This window comes from Ambystoma mexicanum, chromosome 4q (genome assembly GCF_040938575.1).
Source record: "Ambystoma mexicanum isolate Mex_15411 chromosome 4q, UKY_AmexF1_1, whole genome shotgun sequence".
In the NCBI taxonomy this organism is placed as follows: Eukaryota; Metazoa; Chordata; class Amphibia; order Caudata; family Ambystomatidae; genus Ambystoma; species Ambystoma mexicanum.
In genome coordinates this window covers 1,226,480,531-1,226,500,565 of record NC_090928.1, presented here as the reverse complement: position 1 = coordinate 1,226,500,565, position 20,035 = coordinate 1,226,480,531, and the positions used below count along the sequence as shown (strand labels likewise).

Sequence of the window (20,035 nt, the reverse complement as noted above, 5' to 3'; positions counted from 1 at the left end):
GCTCAGTCAAGAGGCCATGTCCCATGGTTCGCCGGTTGGGGGAAGGCTGGTGCAGCATTTTGTAGAGTGGTGTGCCATTACTTCAGATGTGTGGGTTCTGGAGCTCCTAGCCCACGACTACTGTCTTCCTTTCTGGCAGAGGCCTCACGACAATCCACCAGGGAATCTCTCTTTGAAGAGTCTGGATCTGCTCCTTGTGCAGGAAATTCAATCCCTGCTGGAGAAAGGCGCCATAGAACTGGTGCCTGTAGCGGAGAGGAACAAGGGATGGTATTCTCCATATTTTTTGATTTCCAAGAAAGACAGGGAATTGAGACCCATCATGGACTTGCGCGGTTTGAACCAACTCCTCAGGAAGGACAAGTTCAAGTTACTCTTTTTCAAGTCCTCCAGGCCCTTCAACTTCAGGACTGGTTGGTGTCTCTCGACCTCAAGGACACTTATTTTCATGTGCCAATCCATGCAAAGCACAAGTACCACCTGAGGTTCGCGGTTGACGACTCGCACTTTCAGTTTCGGGTCCGGCTGTTCGGATTAACCTCCGCCAGAGGGTCTTCACCAATCTCATGGTCGTGGTGGCAGCGCATCACAGGAAAGGGGGGGATTCAAGTTTACCCCTACCTGGATGATTGGTTGATAAGGGCGCGCTCTCCCGAGCAAGTCCTGGATCATCTGTCCGTCACCTGCCACTCCTTCCACAAGCTGGGCTTCTCCAACTTAAAGAAGTCCCACTTGACGCCAACTCGGAGGCTCCAGTACATCGGAGCAGTGCTCGACACGTCCCTGGGGCAGTGTTTTCCTCCCCAGGTGAGGGTTCATCACATTCAGCAGATGGTGCACAAGTTTCAGCTTGCCCAGAATCTCCCAGCGTTCGAGTTCTTGAGATTGCGCGGCCTCATGGCATCCTGCATTCTTCTGGTGCGAGAGGCCAGGTTGCGGATGAGATTTTTGCAATGGGCACTCAAGCTCCTCCGGCAGGATGTCGGACCCTGTTCAGGTGCCATCCTCTGTCACCCAGGACCTTATGTGGTGGGCCGTCGAAGGCAATCTGATGAAGGGGGCTCCATTTTGGCTACACTGACCAGAGGTGACAATCGTGACGGACGCATACCTCACGGGATGGGGAGCTCATGCCAACGGGCTGACAGTTAGCTGTCGTTGGTCTCCGTCGAGTCCAGACTCCATATCAATCTGTTGGAGCTCAGGGCCGTCAGGCTAGCCCTGAAGGCTTTTCTGCCGACTGTACGAGGGAAGAATGTCCTGATCCTGACGGAAAACACAGTGGCCATGCACTACCTCAACAAAAAAGGGGGGGAGGGACAGGGTCACTTCCTCTGTGCAGGGAGGCAATGCAGCTCTGGTTTTGGGCAATCCAGCAGGAAGTTTCGATCTCGGCAGTTCATCTGGCCAGACACGAAAACGAGACGGCGGACGCTCTAGGCAGGCAGAGCGTGATCTCTCACGAGTGGGAGCTGGCTCAGGAGATTGTCCTGGAGATCTTTGCCCTTTGGGGGACCCCTCAATTGGATCGCTTCGCCTCCAGTCTCAACCGGAAGTGCGAATGGTTCTGCTCGTGGCAATTTCCTCCAAGAGGAGCCTTAGGAGACGCGTTCGTGGTGGAGTGGTCATTCCCACTGCTGTACACGTTTCCTCCAGTCCCCGTCATCCTGCTAGTGTTGCAGAGGTTCGGTTCCCGGATGATCCTCATTGCTCTGGCATCGGCCTGGAGGACGTGGTACCCCGATCGTCTCGACTTGTCCATCTGCCCTCCACGTAGTCTTCCCTACCGAGGCAATCTGCTCTCACGGGAAGGGGGTCAGGTTCTCCATCCAGAGGTCAGATCCCTCAACCTTCACGCTTGGTTTCTGAAAGGTTGAGGTATAAGGATTGGGACCTCCCTGAAGACGTGATGGAGGCGTTGTTTTCAGCCAGAAGGCCACAACGAAGTCCCTGTACCGTTGCCGTTGGAGAAAGTTCTGCGACTGGTGTAGGGTTCAGAATGTGGATCCATTTTCATGTGACATTCCTGTGGTTCTGTCTTTTTTTTTCTTTCTTTAGCCTACAGGGGCTTCCATGTGGGTACCATTAAAGGTTACCTGGCGCCGCTGTCCATATTTAAGCGCTTGTCTGAAGAGTGTTCCTAATTTAAAATCCCTTTAATTTCTCATTTTCTAAAAGGGCTCACTAATGTGTTCCCTCCGTCACTTTTCCGGGTGCCCGGTTGGGATTTGAACCTTGTCCTCACGTTTCTGATGGGTGCTCTGTTTGAGCCTTTGCACTCATGCCCTCTGAGACTGTTAACTCTTAAAACTGTATTTTTGGTTGCGGTCACATCCGCTCGCAGAGTGAGTGAGTTACAGGCACTTTCAGTTAATCCACCCTTCTCTGTATTTCATAAGGACAAGGTTGTCCTTGGAGTTCGTCCTTCCTTTCTTCCGAAGGTGGTGTCGGAATTTCATTTAGGCCAGAAGGTTGTTCTTCCGGCATTTTATCCTCCTCCACATCCTGGTAAGGAAGAGAGGCTCCATAGGCTCGTCCCTCGGAGAGCTTTAAGCTTTTATATTTCACGCACGTCCCATGTAGAGTGGACGATCAACTCTTTATTGGTTACGCTGGAAAGCGTTTGGGAGAAGCTGTTGCTAAGCAGACTTTGTCTTGCTGGATTATTCTGGCAATTTCTGAATGTTACCGCTTGGCGGGTAAAGACCCTCCGGTAGGTTTACGGGCCCATTCGACTAGCGGTATGGCTGACTCTACTGCCCTGCACAGGGGTGTTCCTGTTCGTAACATCTGTGATGCAGCCACTTGGGCTTCGGTCCATACTTTTGTACGTCACTACTCCCTCGATTCTATCCTTGGGCAGGATCTGGCCTTTGGCAAGGCGGTCCTTTACTCCGCAATTTGATTGGGAATTCTAAATTTCTGTATTTTAAATTATTTTCCTACCTCCTTGCATTGGTACTGCTTTGGGAGTCTGTCATAGATATGGATTACGTCGTAGGACCCAATCCCCTCGAAGAACAAGTTACTCTTACCTGGTATCGTTCTTTTGATGGGATGGTCCGACGACGCATTCCATATCGCGCCCTCTGCCTTCCCCGCTACAGAATTTCTTACGCGATTGCAGCTTACGTTTCTGCAAGGTTGTGTGGTCAGACTGGCAGAAGACTGGTGCTACACATTCTAGGGAAAAAACTACAACTGAGGCTACGGGCGTCGTGCGTCCTACTTATAACATCCAGTGACGTCGGCCATTGGAGGTCGTCCTCGAGGGCGGCGTATCGATGTCATCGACGCAGGACGCAGAAAGATTTTCCGAAGCATCACAGCTGTGGTGATTACTGTCATAGATATGGAATACGTCATTGGACCATCCCTTCGAAAGAACGTTAACAAGTAAGAGTAACTTGTTCTTCTCTGTCGTGTTAATGTTACTACTTCTTGGTTACTTGTATCACTTGGGTAACTTTTATCATTGTACAAAGCAGCTGACACTGCAGTACAATGGGGTACACTTTTTGTTTTGCTCTAGAGGAACACTCCGAGGATTTTTGGTTACTCTAGATGTGCTCAAAAGATAAGCTTGTGGCAGCAGTGAAGTTTTAGCTTTACAGTGTTTGGCTACTAACTGTGGCTAGTGTCCAAACATGACTCAGTTTTTTGCCTGTCCTTTGGCCAGCTAGTTCTTAAGCCTTCTTCCTGGCCTGTGAGCCCAGGAAAATCCTTACAAGGACTTCCAGTAGCCGGGACAGTAGACACTTTTGGTATGCTACTGAATGGATGTGTGTTTGCTGGCAGGATGTAGGCTGGTACTGTCTGGTCCCAATCCACAAACTGGTTTCAGTGTGTGATTGAAATGCATGAGTGTTCCCGCAAGTGGTCCTGAATGGTCTGCTGCTGGGGTGTGTGTGTGGGCTAGTCCTGTCATTGGCTAGTGAGGGCAGCTGCTCTTACCTGGCTTTTAGAAGAAGAGGAACCCTGCATCCATTCCTCAGAGATCCTGGATAAACCTGAAGGAGCCAAGACTTCTATCCAGCTGTCAGTCCTGCGAAGAAACCAGAGACCTGTTGCAAGGAGGCCTGGCTACCAACTTCTGCTGCTGTCCTGGAGGAGCCCTGTTTTGCTGAAGATCTTTAGCAATCCTGCGAAGGACCTGCAAACCTGGGAGTGGAGGGAACATCCATTCCTGGCCTCTGCTCGGTACCCTGCAAAAGAGAGCCTTCGTAAGTGCCCCAGGACCGTCCTGTGGCTGACCAGCTCCAATTATGGATTACCGTGCTGCCGGCGTCATCGCTCAGTTTCAACTTGGAACGTTGGAGATCCTCAGCTGGCTCTACAAGACTCAGCTCTGAAAATTTGGCATCCTCGCGTCAAGGGTACCTGATATTGGAGGGAAAGTCTGACCACGGCAGTTGTCACTTTGCGTCACCGTGCTGCAGTGACCAGAGTCTGAAATCGCTTACCTGACCCGAGCCCAGCCTTGATAGGAGTCCTGCATTGAGCTTTGCTGCATTCCTCAATCGAGAGTCCTTGCAACAGTGAAAGATACCAAACCGAGATCAGCTAGAACCTGCAAACCCTCTGAATCGAGGACTGCGTCTTTCAGCAGGAAAAACTCGGACCCTCTTCCTTTGTCCTGCTAAGTCTGGGGAGGAATCAGAGTACGGGGTTGGGGGTAAATTAGTGATTAGTGATTGTTACCTACCCTTAAACTCCCATTATAAGTCTATAGGCTTATAATAAACACTGTTATAATATTGGTGTTGCCATTTCTTGCTTGCTTAAGAATTCTGAAAATTGGCCTCATTCCGTTAGCTTGTTTATCTTTTACTCTGACAATTCAAACCCTTCACTGGACCCCAGAGACCCTAACTGCATTTTTTCCTTCTTCAAAGATTCAGTGGAACTTTATCTGATCTATTGGGCCAAAAGCCCCAGACAACCTAGGGCTGGACAATTGAAATTGGGGATTATTCTTTGTGGTCCTTGAGTGCATAATAACGTTACCTTTGCAGGAGTTTGAAGTATGTTATGCCCTCTGATAAGTGGCTGTATATATGCATGTATTTTATCTAGTGTTGTGTGGTAACTCCTTGCTAGTAGTCATTGTTCTATAGTGTTTTGGCCAATAAATAATTGTATTTTTATACATCCTATCAAAGTGTAATCTGATTCCCATTGTGTGACCTCATTGTGGATCCTTTACAAGCGCACCACCTCTGAAGAACTTAGTCTAGACTACCTGTCGCTGCTACCTGAACTGGTTTGGCTACAGCTCCCCAGAGTTGTCCCTGTCGCAATATAGGTTGGCCTTCCATACATTTGTCCACCAGGCCAGAGTACAGCAAATAGTCCTAACAATAGGACTATTTATAGTCTATAATCTGACATACTTACTCTTTGTTAGGCAATATTGTATGCAGTACGCTTTGGGTGCACTACAACAACCCTGACCCCCTGCCAATAGGGACCCAACCTTTGGTATAAGTCTTTACTACACAGGTTGGTAGCGTATAGAGCAGCAAGGCTTATCTCAAGAGGGGTCAATGTGAGCTGTAGGGGAGTTGCACAGAGATTCACATTGACAAGTATTGAAATAAACTTACACACAAGGTTTCTTGATTGAACAATTATTAATTTAACAGTCAGAGTAAGCCTTCTTCAGAAGGGGGCAATATAATAGCAACACACACATACACACACTTAATGGTTCTAAATCCGTAAGTACCCTTTTGGGATAGCACACACACTTCCTACACCATCATGTGACTTTAGTAACTAGGACACTGTATACATATAATACAGTTAGCATGAGCATTTTTTATTTATTGTGCAATAGCCAACATTTGTCTTAACACATTTACAACAATACAAAAGATAAATAAAACTGAAATTCTTCAAACAATCTGCAAAATCCACATTAATAAAATCCATCTTAAAAAAAATGGAATAACAAACCGAACACACACACTAACAAAAAAAAAGCAGACTGCTCTCCCAGAGAAATCAATCAATATGTTCATCTGAGTTTCACAGAAGAGAGTTCTCCAATATAAAAAGCAAGTTCATTACACAGAATCCATTAAAGACCCTCCATAGTAGATTTGGTCAGAATGACACTAGTTGCTAGAATCTTAATTCATACGTAGGCAAGACGGGATCACTGATTAAATTAATGTCTCTTAGAGCTCTAACAAGTTCCATAGAAAGAGCAGATTCATGGCATGAGGATAATCTCCCCCAGAAGGCATCTGAATGAAGCCAGGATAAGTGATGGACACACCTGCTAAATCTTCTGACCCTCCTATTCCAAGTGCCCTGACAGTTAGATAATAGATGCTTTAAGGACTGGAAAACCTTGATTGAGCACTTATCACAATGTGGGTCAATTTTCCCTTCTCTATCTCTAGAGGCCAAACTCTCTTGAGTAGGAAGTAGATTTAGACGATCTAAGAAGAGATAATCCAAAACTCAGATCAGGTGATCAAATTATTAAAACACATGAGATCACACACATATTCTGAAGCAGGGAAGTACTTTTGGTAACCCCCCAATGCAAAGTTAGTTCACTCCTTCCTGGAAGGAAGTAAAAGTCTTGCACAATGTTTTAGAAGTCTTTGTAGAAAAGAAGAATTCAAAGCAGGGCCTCAAGCTGTTCAGACTTGCGAAGTGAAGAAGCCATCACCAACTCTATAGAGCAACCACAACAGGTCTCACCAACAGGGAACAAGTGCAGTTTCACAACAAGAGGCAAGTTATCTTAGACTGTACAGGATGAAGAAAAGGGGCAGCAGATGACTTTAGTTCCTGTGCAGCTCTGCAGATCCTGATGTTCCAGGGTCTCAGTCTGTGGGACAAGAGGAAGGACGGCTGGGGACTCCTGCACTGCAATAGGACAGTCACCGACCACAACTGGCAATTGTCGCACTTCTGTGTTTCAGCTCCTCGTATCTACCACAAATAGCAACATTGTTGTTCCTGGCTGTCGAGATGGGCTTTCCTTGCATCTGGGGTCCAGCACTCAGTTGAGGTGGCTCAGGCTCGGTCAGTCCTGCTTCCTGGGAGTCCGGAGGATCTTCTTGGAGCACTTGGCCAGCTTAAAAGCAACGCAGACTATCAGTTACTCTCCCTGGCTATTCGGTTCCAGCAGCGACTACAGTGGAATTTCAACCAGTTCCGAGAGGATGTCCAGGTAGCTTACTTTGGAGTCGATTGGTCCCACCAACTCGAGGGTAGTCGTCGTCCTTGCAGGGGCTTCTCTGTTGATTATGAATTTGAAGTTTCGGCACTACAGCAGGGCTTCACTGGGCAAACCAACGGTCCAGGAGTTGCAGCAGGCATCTTCTTCGGATTCCTTCGTCCAGTGGTTGACTCTGCCTTCCCAGCCAAAAAGCCTCATCTTTTATGCAGGTTTCTCCCATTCATTCCAGCCTAGCTGTCAGTCACCCAGCAGGGTGCTTGTCCTTGAGGGACTGCCAGTGGCCAATCACCTAAGAGTGCATTCCTGTCTCCTAGGAGACTAAGCACAGGGAGTTTCGGGCACCTCCCTCGCTTCCTGCCCCTGCCAGACACACTGGAGCTAGAGGCGGACTTCACTCGTGAATCCCACCAAAGGCAAAATGAACAAAGGGACCAAACCTGGTTTGGCGCGCAGAGTAAATTTCAAAGACCTTTCCACAAAGAAATTGCAAAAAAAAAAAGACTGGGGCCATTTTGACAAAAATTACACCCTTGGGTGCTTACTGCAGCTGCAAAGGCAGCCCGTGGTAAATGTAAACCACTGCCACCAACCATTCATTGAGGAAAGGGTAACATAAAAATGTTACATGAGAAGCTAGACAAAGGGGATACTAATTAACCCCTCCAGCACCCTATTGTAAGATAGTGTGTGCTGGGTCTAGAAAGTTACAAGTGTAAGTAATGTCGATTTCACTTCATTGCTCTGGGAAACAGTAGTTTATCCAAGGGAAGGTATTTAAACCTTTGGGAAATCTGGAAGACTTCCCTGTGTCACTGCACTGAAGGTGCTGTGTGACACCATGTTAAAGATGATGCCTATGGAGTTTGCCGGACTCCATAACCAAAAGAAAGCTAAAATATCATATTAAAATACATGAGCGAGTGGGGAAAAAAGGCTCCTGCTCTCTCCAGGCACACAATTAAAGTCCTAGAGTCCAGCAAAATAGCTGGGGGTGTCTAAGGTATACAGGATATAGCACATTTCTGAATGTTACACTATACCTGTGAATATATGTATGCATTTATTCACTAGTGTTGCATGATATTACATTCTTGTGGTCATTTATATAGTGTTTGCTTGGCCATGAATTAATATAGTAGTTTTAGAGCTGTATGTGTAATCCTTGATTACTTACCTTGTAGACTGTGGACCCTTTAATAGGCTCGCCCCTTCCTGAGATGGCTACAGCTACCATTCTCCATGTTTACGAACTAGGTTGACCACCTACTCATCTATCCATCATGACAGAGTGTAGAAATCCAGTCGAACACTAGGTCAACCACCCTATGTTGCTGATATGTTGTACACTTCTGGTGATTCCATATAGACTGGTTACGGGAGTGTCTGGGCTCGATATGACTTTTTTTTTTAAAAATGTTCCCCTGTCTTTCTACTCGAGCTTTATCAGTTGCCACCCCTGTTCCTTGGAGTGCGTTTACTCCATATATTTGATTTCACTCTACTTGGTGCCCAGGAAGCCCTTAATGCAGCTTTTTAATATAGTTTGCCCTTTGTGTAATAGTATTTTTAATCCTGATTTTGTAGTCTGTTTATACAGTTATGCATAAATAGTTTAATATTGAGTGGGTTATTTGGGTTTTCTTCCTTTTTCAGGGCCTCGCTGCACTCTTATACATTTCAAGACCTAATAAAATTACTATTTCAGCTATTCCCTTTGTGTTTTTTTTTTTAAAACCGTTTTGGAAAATGTAAAATATTCTTTCCTGTTCATTGCTTGAATTTATTGCTCATCCATTGTACTTTAATGTATTAATATGTGCTTTACTTTCTTTTAGTTGTTTGGAATAGTTGAGAAGAACAAGGTAACTGTATACCAAAACATATAATGGCTACCTCAGTTGACTCATTTAATTTTCTATGATGGTTCCCTTTGCAGAACTCTCATTCATGATTTTTCTTTGGTGTACAGGGCCCCAGGCCAAACGCTGTAAAGAATGCAAGAAGACATGCCTGCGCCTGCATTAAGGAAATTTGCCAAAGCCATGCAGAGCTCGTCCTGGTGAGTTTCAAAAATATTTTTACTGCAATGGTGGTGGAGGGCATGGCAGTGTAAATTGGTATAGATTTGAGGTATTAAATTATCACTTGGCACCGAAATGCTATGGCAATTGCCTTCTGAACAAGAGTACCTACAGCACCCCCATGTGTTTCAGCCTTGTTGGGCCTCATCAGTGAGGTGGAGGTGTCTCTCTGAGCGCAGGGAGTTCATGTCTGGGTTCCCCCAGGTAACTTAGGCTGAGCAACCTAGTTTAAATGGTCATCCAACACTTTATGGAATCACTGCTTCGGTTAAGGAGAATTCTCAGAAATGTGTGCTAATTCCCTTCTACCTTAGACGCCCAGCACTTTTGCTGGACTTTAGGACTTTTAATTTTTAACCTGGAGAGTGCGACCTTTTTCCCTCTCATGTAAGTTTCTGTATTTCTTTCGACTTTGGAGTCTGACAAACTCCATAGGCGGCATCTTTACATTTTCACACAGCACCCTCAGTGCAGTGACACGGGGAAGTCTTCCAGATTTCCCAAAGGTTTAAATACCTTCTCTTGGTGAAATTGTTTCCAAGAGCAGTGAAGTGAAGTGAAATTGACTTTACTTACATTTTGTAACCTTCTAGACCCAGCACACACTATCTTACAATAGGGTGCTGGAGGGGTTACTTACTATCCCCTTTGTCTAGTTTCTCATGTAACATTTTTGTGTTGCCCTTTGTAAAATTAATGGCTGGTGGCAGTGGTTTACCTTTTACTACAATTGAGTGTTTTTACAGCAGGCTGCGTTCGCTGCTGCAGTAAGGCACCCTTGGGTGCCCATTTTGTCAAAGGGCCCGGTCGTCTTTTTTTGCAATTTCTTGCTGGAAAGGTTCTTCTTGAGATTTAATCTGCGCACCAAACCAGGTTTGGTCCCTTTGTTTGCTTTATCTTTGGTGGGATTTACAAGTGAAGCCCGCCTCTGGCTCAGGGAGTCTGGCAGAAGCAGCAAGTGAGGGAGGTGCCCAAAACTCCCTGGGCTGAATCCCCTTTGTTACAGGAATGCACCCAAAGGTGATTGGCCGGCTGGCTGTCCTTGGAGGACAACCACCCTGCTGTGTGATTGACAGCTAGGCTGGAATGAATGGGAGAAACCTGCATAAAAGGCGAGGCTTGTTGTCTTGCAAAGGCAGTTGACCACTGGACGAAGGGATCCAAAGAACTTGAAAGACACCTGCTGCAACTCCTGGACCATTAGTTTGCCTGATCAAGCACCGAATTCGCCTCGACGAGAGAACCCCTCCAAGGACGACTTCTCCCCTTGGGTTGGTGGTACCAATCAACCCCAAAGTAAACTCGTCTGGACGTCCTCTTGGAGCTGGCTGCTAGAACCGAAGTGCCAAGGAGAGGAACACCAGATTGAGTACATCGCTTTTAAGTCCGACCCGAGCTCCAGGAAGATCCTCAGGACTCCTAGGAAGCAGGACTGACGAAGCCTGAGCCCACTCAACAGAGATCTGGACGCCAGATGTGAGGACAGTCATGGTGGTAGCCGAGAATCGCAGTGGTGCTATTTGCTGCGACACGAGGAGCTGAATCTGCAAAGTGCAGCTGAATTGAAGTTTGCCCTTTGCTGCTGCCAACCTTCCCACTGTGCATGAGTACCCAGACTTCCTCTCTTGTCCCCATGAATGATGCCCAGGAACAACAGGATCTGCAGAGCTACACAGGAACAGAAGCCAGCTGGAACCATTTCTTCTAACCAAAGGTACTCTAGAACTAAGGGGACTTACCTCTTGTTGTGTAGCCTTGCTTGCTCTCAGTTGAGACTTGTCTTGGTTGCTTTTGCAGAGTTGCTTGCAGCTTTGCCACTCACAAGCCACCCAGCTCGAGGCCCTACATTGATTTTGCTTTTTCTATAAAGACTTCTACAGTATTGTTCCCCACTTTTATTTACTTGCAAGAACCGCTTCAGCTCTTCTAGACTTTTGCTCAATTAACATTGGCTGGCCTGGCTCCCTGAAAGACTCTTCTTACCGCTGCCTTTGTGTTTTACCTTTCCTCCAGGAAAGGGTTAATTTACTTTGCATTGGAGGGTTCAAAAGTACTTACCTACTTCAGATATTTGTTTAACCTTTGTTTTATTCTTGAACCCTTTTCTTTGACACCAATCTCAATATTGCTCTAAATGTGCCTATGATATATTAATGTCCACATTGTCATAGTTATTTAAGTCACCTCATGGTGTAGGAATCATCTGTGTGCCATCCTAAATGGGTACGTGCTGATTTAGAGAAACTAAGTGTGTATTTTGAAGTTGTTCATGAGGGTCCCACCAACCCCACTCTCTGGTCCTCGGCACTTCTTGGGATCAGACTCGGGCAGGTTTCAAAAGTCATCACATTTTATTTCTTCCAACAGGCGATACACAGGATACATCAGAAACCTCTCTGGAATCTGCTAAAATTACTATGCTCACCCATCCTTATATACTCATCTAGAGAGGTGAGGTAATGGTTTGCTCACAGGTGCAACCCCTTTCACATCTGTGATTCGCTGGCTTATATGGCTTGATGAATGTGCTTTTCCTCTTTCTTACTTGTGATTCGCCTATCTGCCACTCGGACCTAGTTGAGACAGTTTTACCCACTCCTTTCCCCCATCTTGGTCCCTTGGATGACTTTTCATAAAGTTATCCACTGGTGACATCCTGACTCGCAGCAATCCACCATTTTAGGAATCGCCTGACCATGCCTGACTTATCACAAAATGGTGGATCACCCTATTTCCAGTCACATGTTCATACCTGGTCCGATTCAAGTCTATTTTTTTTAGTAAAATATACTTTGCATGTACTACTTAACATACTATCATTCAAGACATTCAAATCTCATAAACATGGATCGTCTTTTTAAAGCGCTTTCCTGTGAAGCACTATAATTATAATTTCTACAACATTAAGAATCATTGATCATCCCTCCAAGTTTATTTATAATGCGCACCATACCCGAGGACATCAGGGCGCAGGTACAAGGATATTTTCATCTTATGGTAACGTAGTTACATAGTTACACAGAAAACAGTTTGACTTCAATAGTAAGGTGCATATAGACAACAGGAAATGTACACAGAGCAGGGATAGAGGATAGGGAATGTGTGTTCAGCATGATGTGAGCATGTTGGTAGTGGTCACTGGTATTAGTAGTCCAGGTTAGAGGTCATTTTCTTTGAACCACTTAATGATGAATCTGAAGTTGGAGTAGGTTTGGTCTGCCCTCCAAGAGGGAGGGAGTTCCAGAACTGAGCTGCTTTGACTGGGAAACTACTTCCTACAGCTTTGGTCAGTTTGAATCTTGGGACTGTCAGTTTGTTTTGGCGATTCTGGTAGGTCGGTTGGAGGATTTTGTATTAATGCTGTCAGTGTGAGGTAGCGGGGTGCAGCATTGTTTAGGCACTTGTGAGTTAGAGGGGCTGATTTTAGCAGGATATTGTCACTAGTGAAAAGCCAGTTATTCTGCCGCCTCACCTCCGAGATGTGATCTTTCCTGGCTATGACTAGTGCTGCTCTCAGAGTGTTATTCTGTAGTGTCTGCATTTTTCTAAATATGTATTGGCTCCTAGATGTAGGGCGTTACAGTAGTCCGATTTGGACAGTATTAATGCTCTAGCCAAAGTGGTGCAGCTGCTTTTAGATAAAAATGGTTTGACCGCTCTAATCTGTTTACAGGTGTAGGCCATCGCATTCACCTGTTTGGCCAGGGTGAGGCTGGAATCCAGGTAAAAGCCTAGTGTTTTAACCTCCTTGGATACCTTGATGGTGTTACCATGAATGTCAAAGGAGGTGTATTTCTGTCCAAGTTTGTTGAGATTAGGCGTAGTCCCAAGAATGAGTTCAGTTTTGTCGTCATTCAGGCATAGACCATGGAGTGCCATCCATGCCTGAATGATTAGGTATATGCTATTTACCAAGGCCAAATACTTACCATAATACCCTGTAAGTGGTATGAGAATCTGGGGATCATCTGCAAAGTTAGTGTAGGTGATACCGAGATGATCCAGATTATCAAAAAGGGGCTTGGTGAATATATTATTCATAGTGGGGGGGAAGCAGGAACCTTGAGGGACTCCACATGTGATTGGGATCGGGTCTTCTGCTGCTGTGGGCTAGAAAGCTCTCATGGTTTGGTTGCTCAAATGATTGGTTCTAGACTATTGCATTTTGAGAGAAGTGTGCTGCTGAGTCAAGGTGGTTACATAGGACCTTGTGATCCACCAAGTCGAACACTGCTGAGAGGTCAAGCAGGAGTAATAAAGTGCATTTCCCTTTTTCGCTCAGCTCGTCTATTTGGGCTTTGAGGTCAGTTAGTGCTGTCTCAGTGCTGTGTTGGGGCCTGAATCTTGATTGCCGAAATCCTAGAAGATGATTCTGCTCAAGGTAGTCTAGTATTTGGAGGTGAGCAACCTGGTCTAAAATGTTTAGGATGAATGGAACAGTTGTTATGGGTACAGATGGATCTAAAGACTGTTTCCTAAGGAGCGGAAGAACCCAGGACTCTTATTTGGAATGATGCCTGTAGTGAAAGAGGCATTAATTAGTTTCAAAATGAAGGGTGCTAAATCTCTAGCCGCATCGTTTATCAGTTTAGCTGGCCATTTGCCTCCCTGACAGTTCGAAGGTTTGAGGGATAGTATATTTCCGACCTCGAGGGTTGAGACTTTGGTGAAATTGAAGTGTAATGCTGGTTTGGGTGGAGCTGATGGCATGGTAGCTTGTGGAGCCGTGATGGGTATGTTTAGTTTTTTATTGCCCTTTTTATCTTGGAGAGAGTAGATTTTGTTGGTGAGGGCCTTCTGTATGTCAAGGCACCAGGTGTGATCTTTTACACAGTTGTCCAGTATGGGAATTTGATTCTCAAGCTCTTTCAGGATAAGAGTTCCTTTGTGCCTTAATTAGCTTGCTGGATCCTATTGTAAGTTTCCTTATTGCGCCGTATTTCTTTTTTGTATTTAGAAGAAATATTGAAGAGGTGCACTTTATGTGCCTCGGATGGTGATTGCCTCCACGTAACTTCGCTTTTGTTTTTCCATTCTCAGGGATCTGAGATATGGGGTGAACCAACCATGCAGATGTGCTCTTAATTAGATTTTTCTCATTTTTAGAAGGACAATGGTGTCTAGAGCAGCAGTCATGGCTTTGTTGCATTTGTTTACTAGAACGGTAGGATCAACGATATCGGGTAGCGCGTTGAGGGTAGGTATTAGGGGTAAAAGCTTAAGTTATCTGCATTTGGTTTGAGGAGGAGTGGGTATATCTCCACTACATTCAGTTTGAGTGGCAAGGGTTATCATCTACTCAATACTTACAACTACACCCATGTCCACCCTCCTTAATTTTCAATGTACCTACACATCTCTGACCCTAATCACCTTTTTCTATAAACAATTTACTTTAATCTGAGACCTATCGTAACACATTTCTACAATGTAGACTCTCCTAGTCTAAACATGCATGTGTCCCTAAAACTTTTATTTTCTTTTATTTAAGCCTTACCGCCATTTCCCAGTTTTACTTTAAACAAACTATATGGCTCAGATAATTTTACAGCCACTGTGGGACTCGAGAGTTTTAGTCAAGCTTTGAGGTAACCCATTAGTTTCACACAATTGGTCCCTTACGTGGCTCATTTTCCACATCGTTTCTGCAACTCCCATCCCACGACAATTTCTTTCCTTGCTCCCATTCTCTTGCCCAGGCATATCATCATTGGTGTCCAAAATGTATTTTTTATTCTCATTAATACATCTTCCCCTCGCATGTCTTCAATCCGACTCAATCTAGATTTGGCATCCACAGACTGTCTGTGTCCTGTTGATTTTTGTCCTTATTTTTTAGCTCCTTTGCAGCAAGTCCTTATGCCCTTTTACTCACAGGCCAGAAGTTCTGTTGCATGTTAGTGTCTTTTATTTTTCCACAAAGCATTAGTTGTATGTCCATTAAATGTTGACAAGAGGGGGCATTTTAGCAAGGGAACACAAGGATGGGGCGTCTTTTGCTGGAACACTTAGCCAAAAAGGTTATTCGATCAGGGCATTTCATTGGGTTCCTCAGTGACTTCTCTCTCCTCTCATGGTTTGATATCAATCCTCTTAGGCATACAGGTCTCTCGTTGTCCATCTGTAATGAAAAACTGAATCAGTTTCCTTTTGTAAAATGTATGTCTCTATTATCAGTAAATTTCCTGTCAGAAAAACTATGTAAAAACATTTTCTTGTCATCCCTGCCTCCTAGATAAAGTACATAAGACAGTTTTCTTTGCGTAGCAAAACTACTAATTCTTTTCCTTTTGGTGTACACATTCACATTTATTTTACTATGTGGTCTGCCTGCTGGGACCTGATTTGTTTACAATAAACATGTATTTTTAGGCAATATGTTTGCCTATCTATTTTTTATCTGCCCTTAGGTTATCTGGGCTTTCTCTTTGTATACATTATATCTGTCTCTTCATATAGAGACAATTGAAATACAAAATGTATTTAAACAGATATACATAGTCTTCTCAGTCTTCTAGGCGCATCCGTAGCAGAAGAGGATGTCTTTTACCAGGGATCCCTGTTGAAAGTTGAAAATCGAAAATAAAGACGAAAGTCATTGGAGTACTGACAAGTGGGTCACGTTTTTTTCTGACCCACACACTTTCTCTTTGCTGCTAACAAAAAATTGTTTATGTATGATTTCTCACTATGTTCAGCCCATTTAACTTATAGGCTTTCTCCCACTTGGTGCACATAAGAACAAACTTGTTTATTGGATATGTACAACGTTCAGGCCTATACGTAGCCTTTTTGTCTGCTCAGTTGAACGGTCTTCGTCTGCTTAGTGGAACGTGCTTCTACTGCTTTGCTGCATGTACTTGCCGCTATCCTGTAAATGCTTCATGCCTTTGCTTGTCAATCTTTCTCCCGATTGCGTTGGACCATGGTCTTTTCTTTCTGTGCTTTGTCATCCTGTTGAGACAAACTAAAAGTTTTGTTGCACATTATCCCCTCTTTACCCCACTACGCTCAATCTTGTCTACGCCTGTTTTTCTAGACTATGGCACCAATTCTTACTAGGTGCCTTCATATTATATCATTAACTGCATTGTTTGCCTATTCTAAATATTTTTTAAACCCTTGCCAAGTCGAACCCCTTTGGCATCCCATAAATACTAAAATTATTACCCACCTTCAATTTGACTTCTGTTTTCTGTGTTAGCTGAAGTGGCCATGCTTTCATTTATTTGCTACTCTCTTCACACCGGATTGTATCTATCTTGGGAAAAATGGCTACACGCTTGAAGATACTGTCTCGCTTTAACTTTTTTTTTCTGTTACTCACCTGGATCCTCTAATGAACTGTCTGTACCCTTGTAGTGTGAACCAGTACTGACCACCTTTTTTTTTTTTTGTTTCACTTTTTAAGGCCAATCAGATATTCCTCCTACGTTCACGCAAAGTCCATGATTTTCGTCTGTAACCTAAACCAACATCGTTACAGGCACTTACAAAATGTACTAATTGGCTCTATCCAAAATTGTCCTTGTCTGGTTACCCAATTTTGGTCACCAATACCCATTTTCTGGTTCTGTTACTTCCCGGTGCTTATTTATTGCTCTGCACAATTTTTTCAATGTCAGCTTGGAACCCTCATTGATACTATTTTTATTTTCAATTTTTTACTTATTTGATGCTTCCCATTTAATCCCCAATTCATTCATCCAATAATTTCTTCATTTTTCTTTCATTTATTTATATAATTACATAATTCTTTTTTCATCCAAATGCCGTCCATTTTCTAAACAGAGCTCATTTTGTTCATATATATTGTGGTCTGAGACTAAATCAATTTTATACTCTCACCACTTTCCACTAAGTCACACAATTATACATAATACTACGCTTTTACCACAACAATAAAAACCCTTTAATCTCTACCAGAACCGTCTCATCGGTCTTCTGCCTTTTTCATGACCCTATGGATATACCCATTTTCAAATGGTGCATTTCTCAAAACAAAACCTGCTTTTCTTTGATTACCTAAACATCACCATGCTTTAGGCTTGCATTGTCCACTCCTTTCTTCAACCATTGGCAGGTGCCTGTTGCAACTACCCCAAAACATTTGTCATGACACTCTTCCAGCGACTGTTAATTTCTCACTACATTTATAGTCTTCTAAAACCCCTTCAATCTTCTAATATTCATTCACCACCTTTCTGTCTTTGCTCCATGGACATACAGTCCTAATGTCTACCACTAGACCAAAAATGGTTCTCCACTTGCCATATTAATTCTTGGCTCCTTTAAAACCTAGTACCACTAACAATTCTGAACGCATCAGGTCACCCTATGAAGCGGTCCTACTGTGAATGCATTCCTTCTTTTTAGACTGACACCTTTTATTTCTGTGTCGTTATGTATCCTGTTTGCATATTGCTGAATCAGCATGTGGGCTTGACCTCTGCAGTACACCCAGTTTATATACGGTGCACTTTACTTATACTAAATGCAATGTGTTCTACTTTATTCATTCCAAACCATTCCTAGCACTCATTGCGGGGTGGTACTTTTTCAAATGTTTTTTTACGTACTCAAGACAGTGTAGCTATCCTATCACTAAATTGACTACTGGGAGTCGTAGTGCTTGCTCACATGGGTCTATTCAGTAACACTGTGTGCTGCCTGCTCAGCGGTCACTCCTCCTTTTCCAGTGTGCAAGTTTTGCATGTACTGCCAACGTCGCATGGGCAGGGTCACTGTACTCCATTACTTCCGGGTCTGCAAGATTTCGCCGGGGCGACAATCGGCACCACTAATTCAGCAAGCTATGACGAAAAGCAAGACGATAGGGATACATTTTGTCAGTACCTTAAACCTCTTCATTAGTCATGTGCTTTACCCCAGCGACACCTGTATCTCAAGTCTAATACACCCACTACCACTATCTCTTCCTTTACCCTAGAGGGTTCATCATAAAATGTTTTCAAAATACAAACCACCATGAACTTGATCAATTTCTGCCAGTGCTTTCCGCTGCACCCATGGCAGAATTCTCTTTTCTATGTCTTGAATATTTGATCGCCAGTTTTAACACAACCCTGTCATAGGCATTAGCTCTTGGAGACGCCAACATACCCTCAGATTTTCCTAAACAGAAAAACACCTACATGTTCACTACATTGTCACAAAATCATCTTATCACTGTACTGTCAGCCCTCATAATGGCATACTCAGCGGCTGTCCTCTTAAGTCGCAAGGGGAGTGACCCCTTTTTACTGGGTCAAATGAAGACCACTTGGATTCTTCAAAAAACCTTTAGTGCATATGAGGCCCACCCTAATGAGTCTCTGCATGTGCATATTTATTATATCGAATCCATTTGCATATGGCAAAAAGGACATTTCCTCAGTATAGTTTAAGCATCTTTGAACCGGAGTCTGCTCAGTATTCCTTATCACATTCATCAAAACCCCTCCTTTATTTGTGGCTGTACACTAGGGAGTGTGCTCTCCCCTTTTCAAATTGTCCATTTTGCACGAATCCGTGCTGCTACACATGCGTGCACGGTATGCTGACATACCGCATGCTCAACATACATGAGGTCTCCTACTTGCCCCTCCCGTATGCTTTGACTATTCTCCTGCATGCTTTCAAACCCACCTTGGTTACTCTGAATGCTTCCCTAATTATTCTGAAAACATCTTCCTCACGGAGCAGACCTATTATTGCTCTGGTCAAAATGCCATTGAGTATTCACCTGCGGCATATTTGCAATCTGCTGTGAATTCGATCCATCTACACTCGTCAACATTGCCCCTTCAATGGCATACTTAGTTCTTTCTGCACCAATTTTGCCTACTCGCCTTTCCGGGCATCGTCTTTTTTGCGATTCTTTTCTTACAAGAGTCTGCATTAATGCATGATGGGCAGCTGCCTCTCTGACCGTGGCCTTGCTTCAAAGTCCACGAATTCCTTAAACTGCGCCAGCACGAGCTCTGACAGCTGTTGGCATTTTGGTAGCTCTCCCATCAGGCGTGTCTGGATGCAGCACTATAAGCGCTTTCCAGACTGCCGCCCTGCTATTGTTTGAACAGGGCTCCATCATGAGCGATAATGCTCAAATGTCCTTCCTTTGACCAACTCATCGGCTTTGTCCCCAAAAATAACAGCTAGAAGACTTTTACTGTCTTCCGTAGCTAATGTGCCTCTTTCTGATTTTTTTTTTTTTCATGTATCCACTTCTCAGCAATAGAAGTCAAGTTTGTACCTTAAATTACCCATGCCCATCTGGGGTCAAGGTACATACTGTGATCTGGCTCGACCTTTCTCTAGCAAGGGAAATTGTGAAGCCCCAACCTCATTCTCATTGTCTGTCAATAGCGAGGGCAATGGCTCTGCACCGCCTTCTACCTGGCAATGATCTCAATTTTGCTCACATGAGGTGGCGATTTCCCTGCACTCATGAGGTTGCCCAAGCTGCTCTGAGCCAGTGACTCTGACGCCCAGGATACAAATGCATCTAAACCTAACCATCTCCTTTTTTTTTTTAATACCCAAAAACACCCTTCAAGGCCACATTGTCATTTTTTTCTTTTCCCCACTGAAGGTTTCTCTGGCCTGCATGCTTGTGGCAGAAGAAACCCTTCACATTTGCAATCTGCATTGGTGCAAGCTATTGATTCAAATGCCTACCAGTGGAGCACTCACTTGTATATGATTTGTAACTCTTCCCATTACTTAAATATTTTCTGTTTAATCAGCGGTG

The 20,035-nt window shown here is 44.3% G+C and overlaps 1 protein-coding gene across 1 annotated transcript in view; it reads left to right on the top strand.

The window, feature by feature from the left end:
* LOC138468291 (exportin-5-like) overlaps positions 1-20,035 on the top strand; it is a 1,210,104-nt gene that overhangs the window by 603,210 nt on the left and 586,859 nt on the right. The window contains exons 15-16 of the mRNA XM_069608777.1: positions 9,037-9,063; positions 9,171-9,260. Of these exons, the coding sequence (XP_069464878.1) occupies positions 9,037-9,063; positions 9,171-9,260 (117 nt within the window). The remainder of the gene's footprint in view (positions 1-9,036; positions 9,064-9,170; positions 9,261-20,035) is intronic.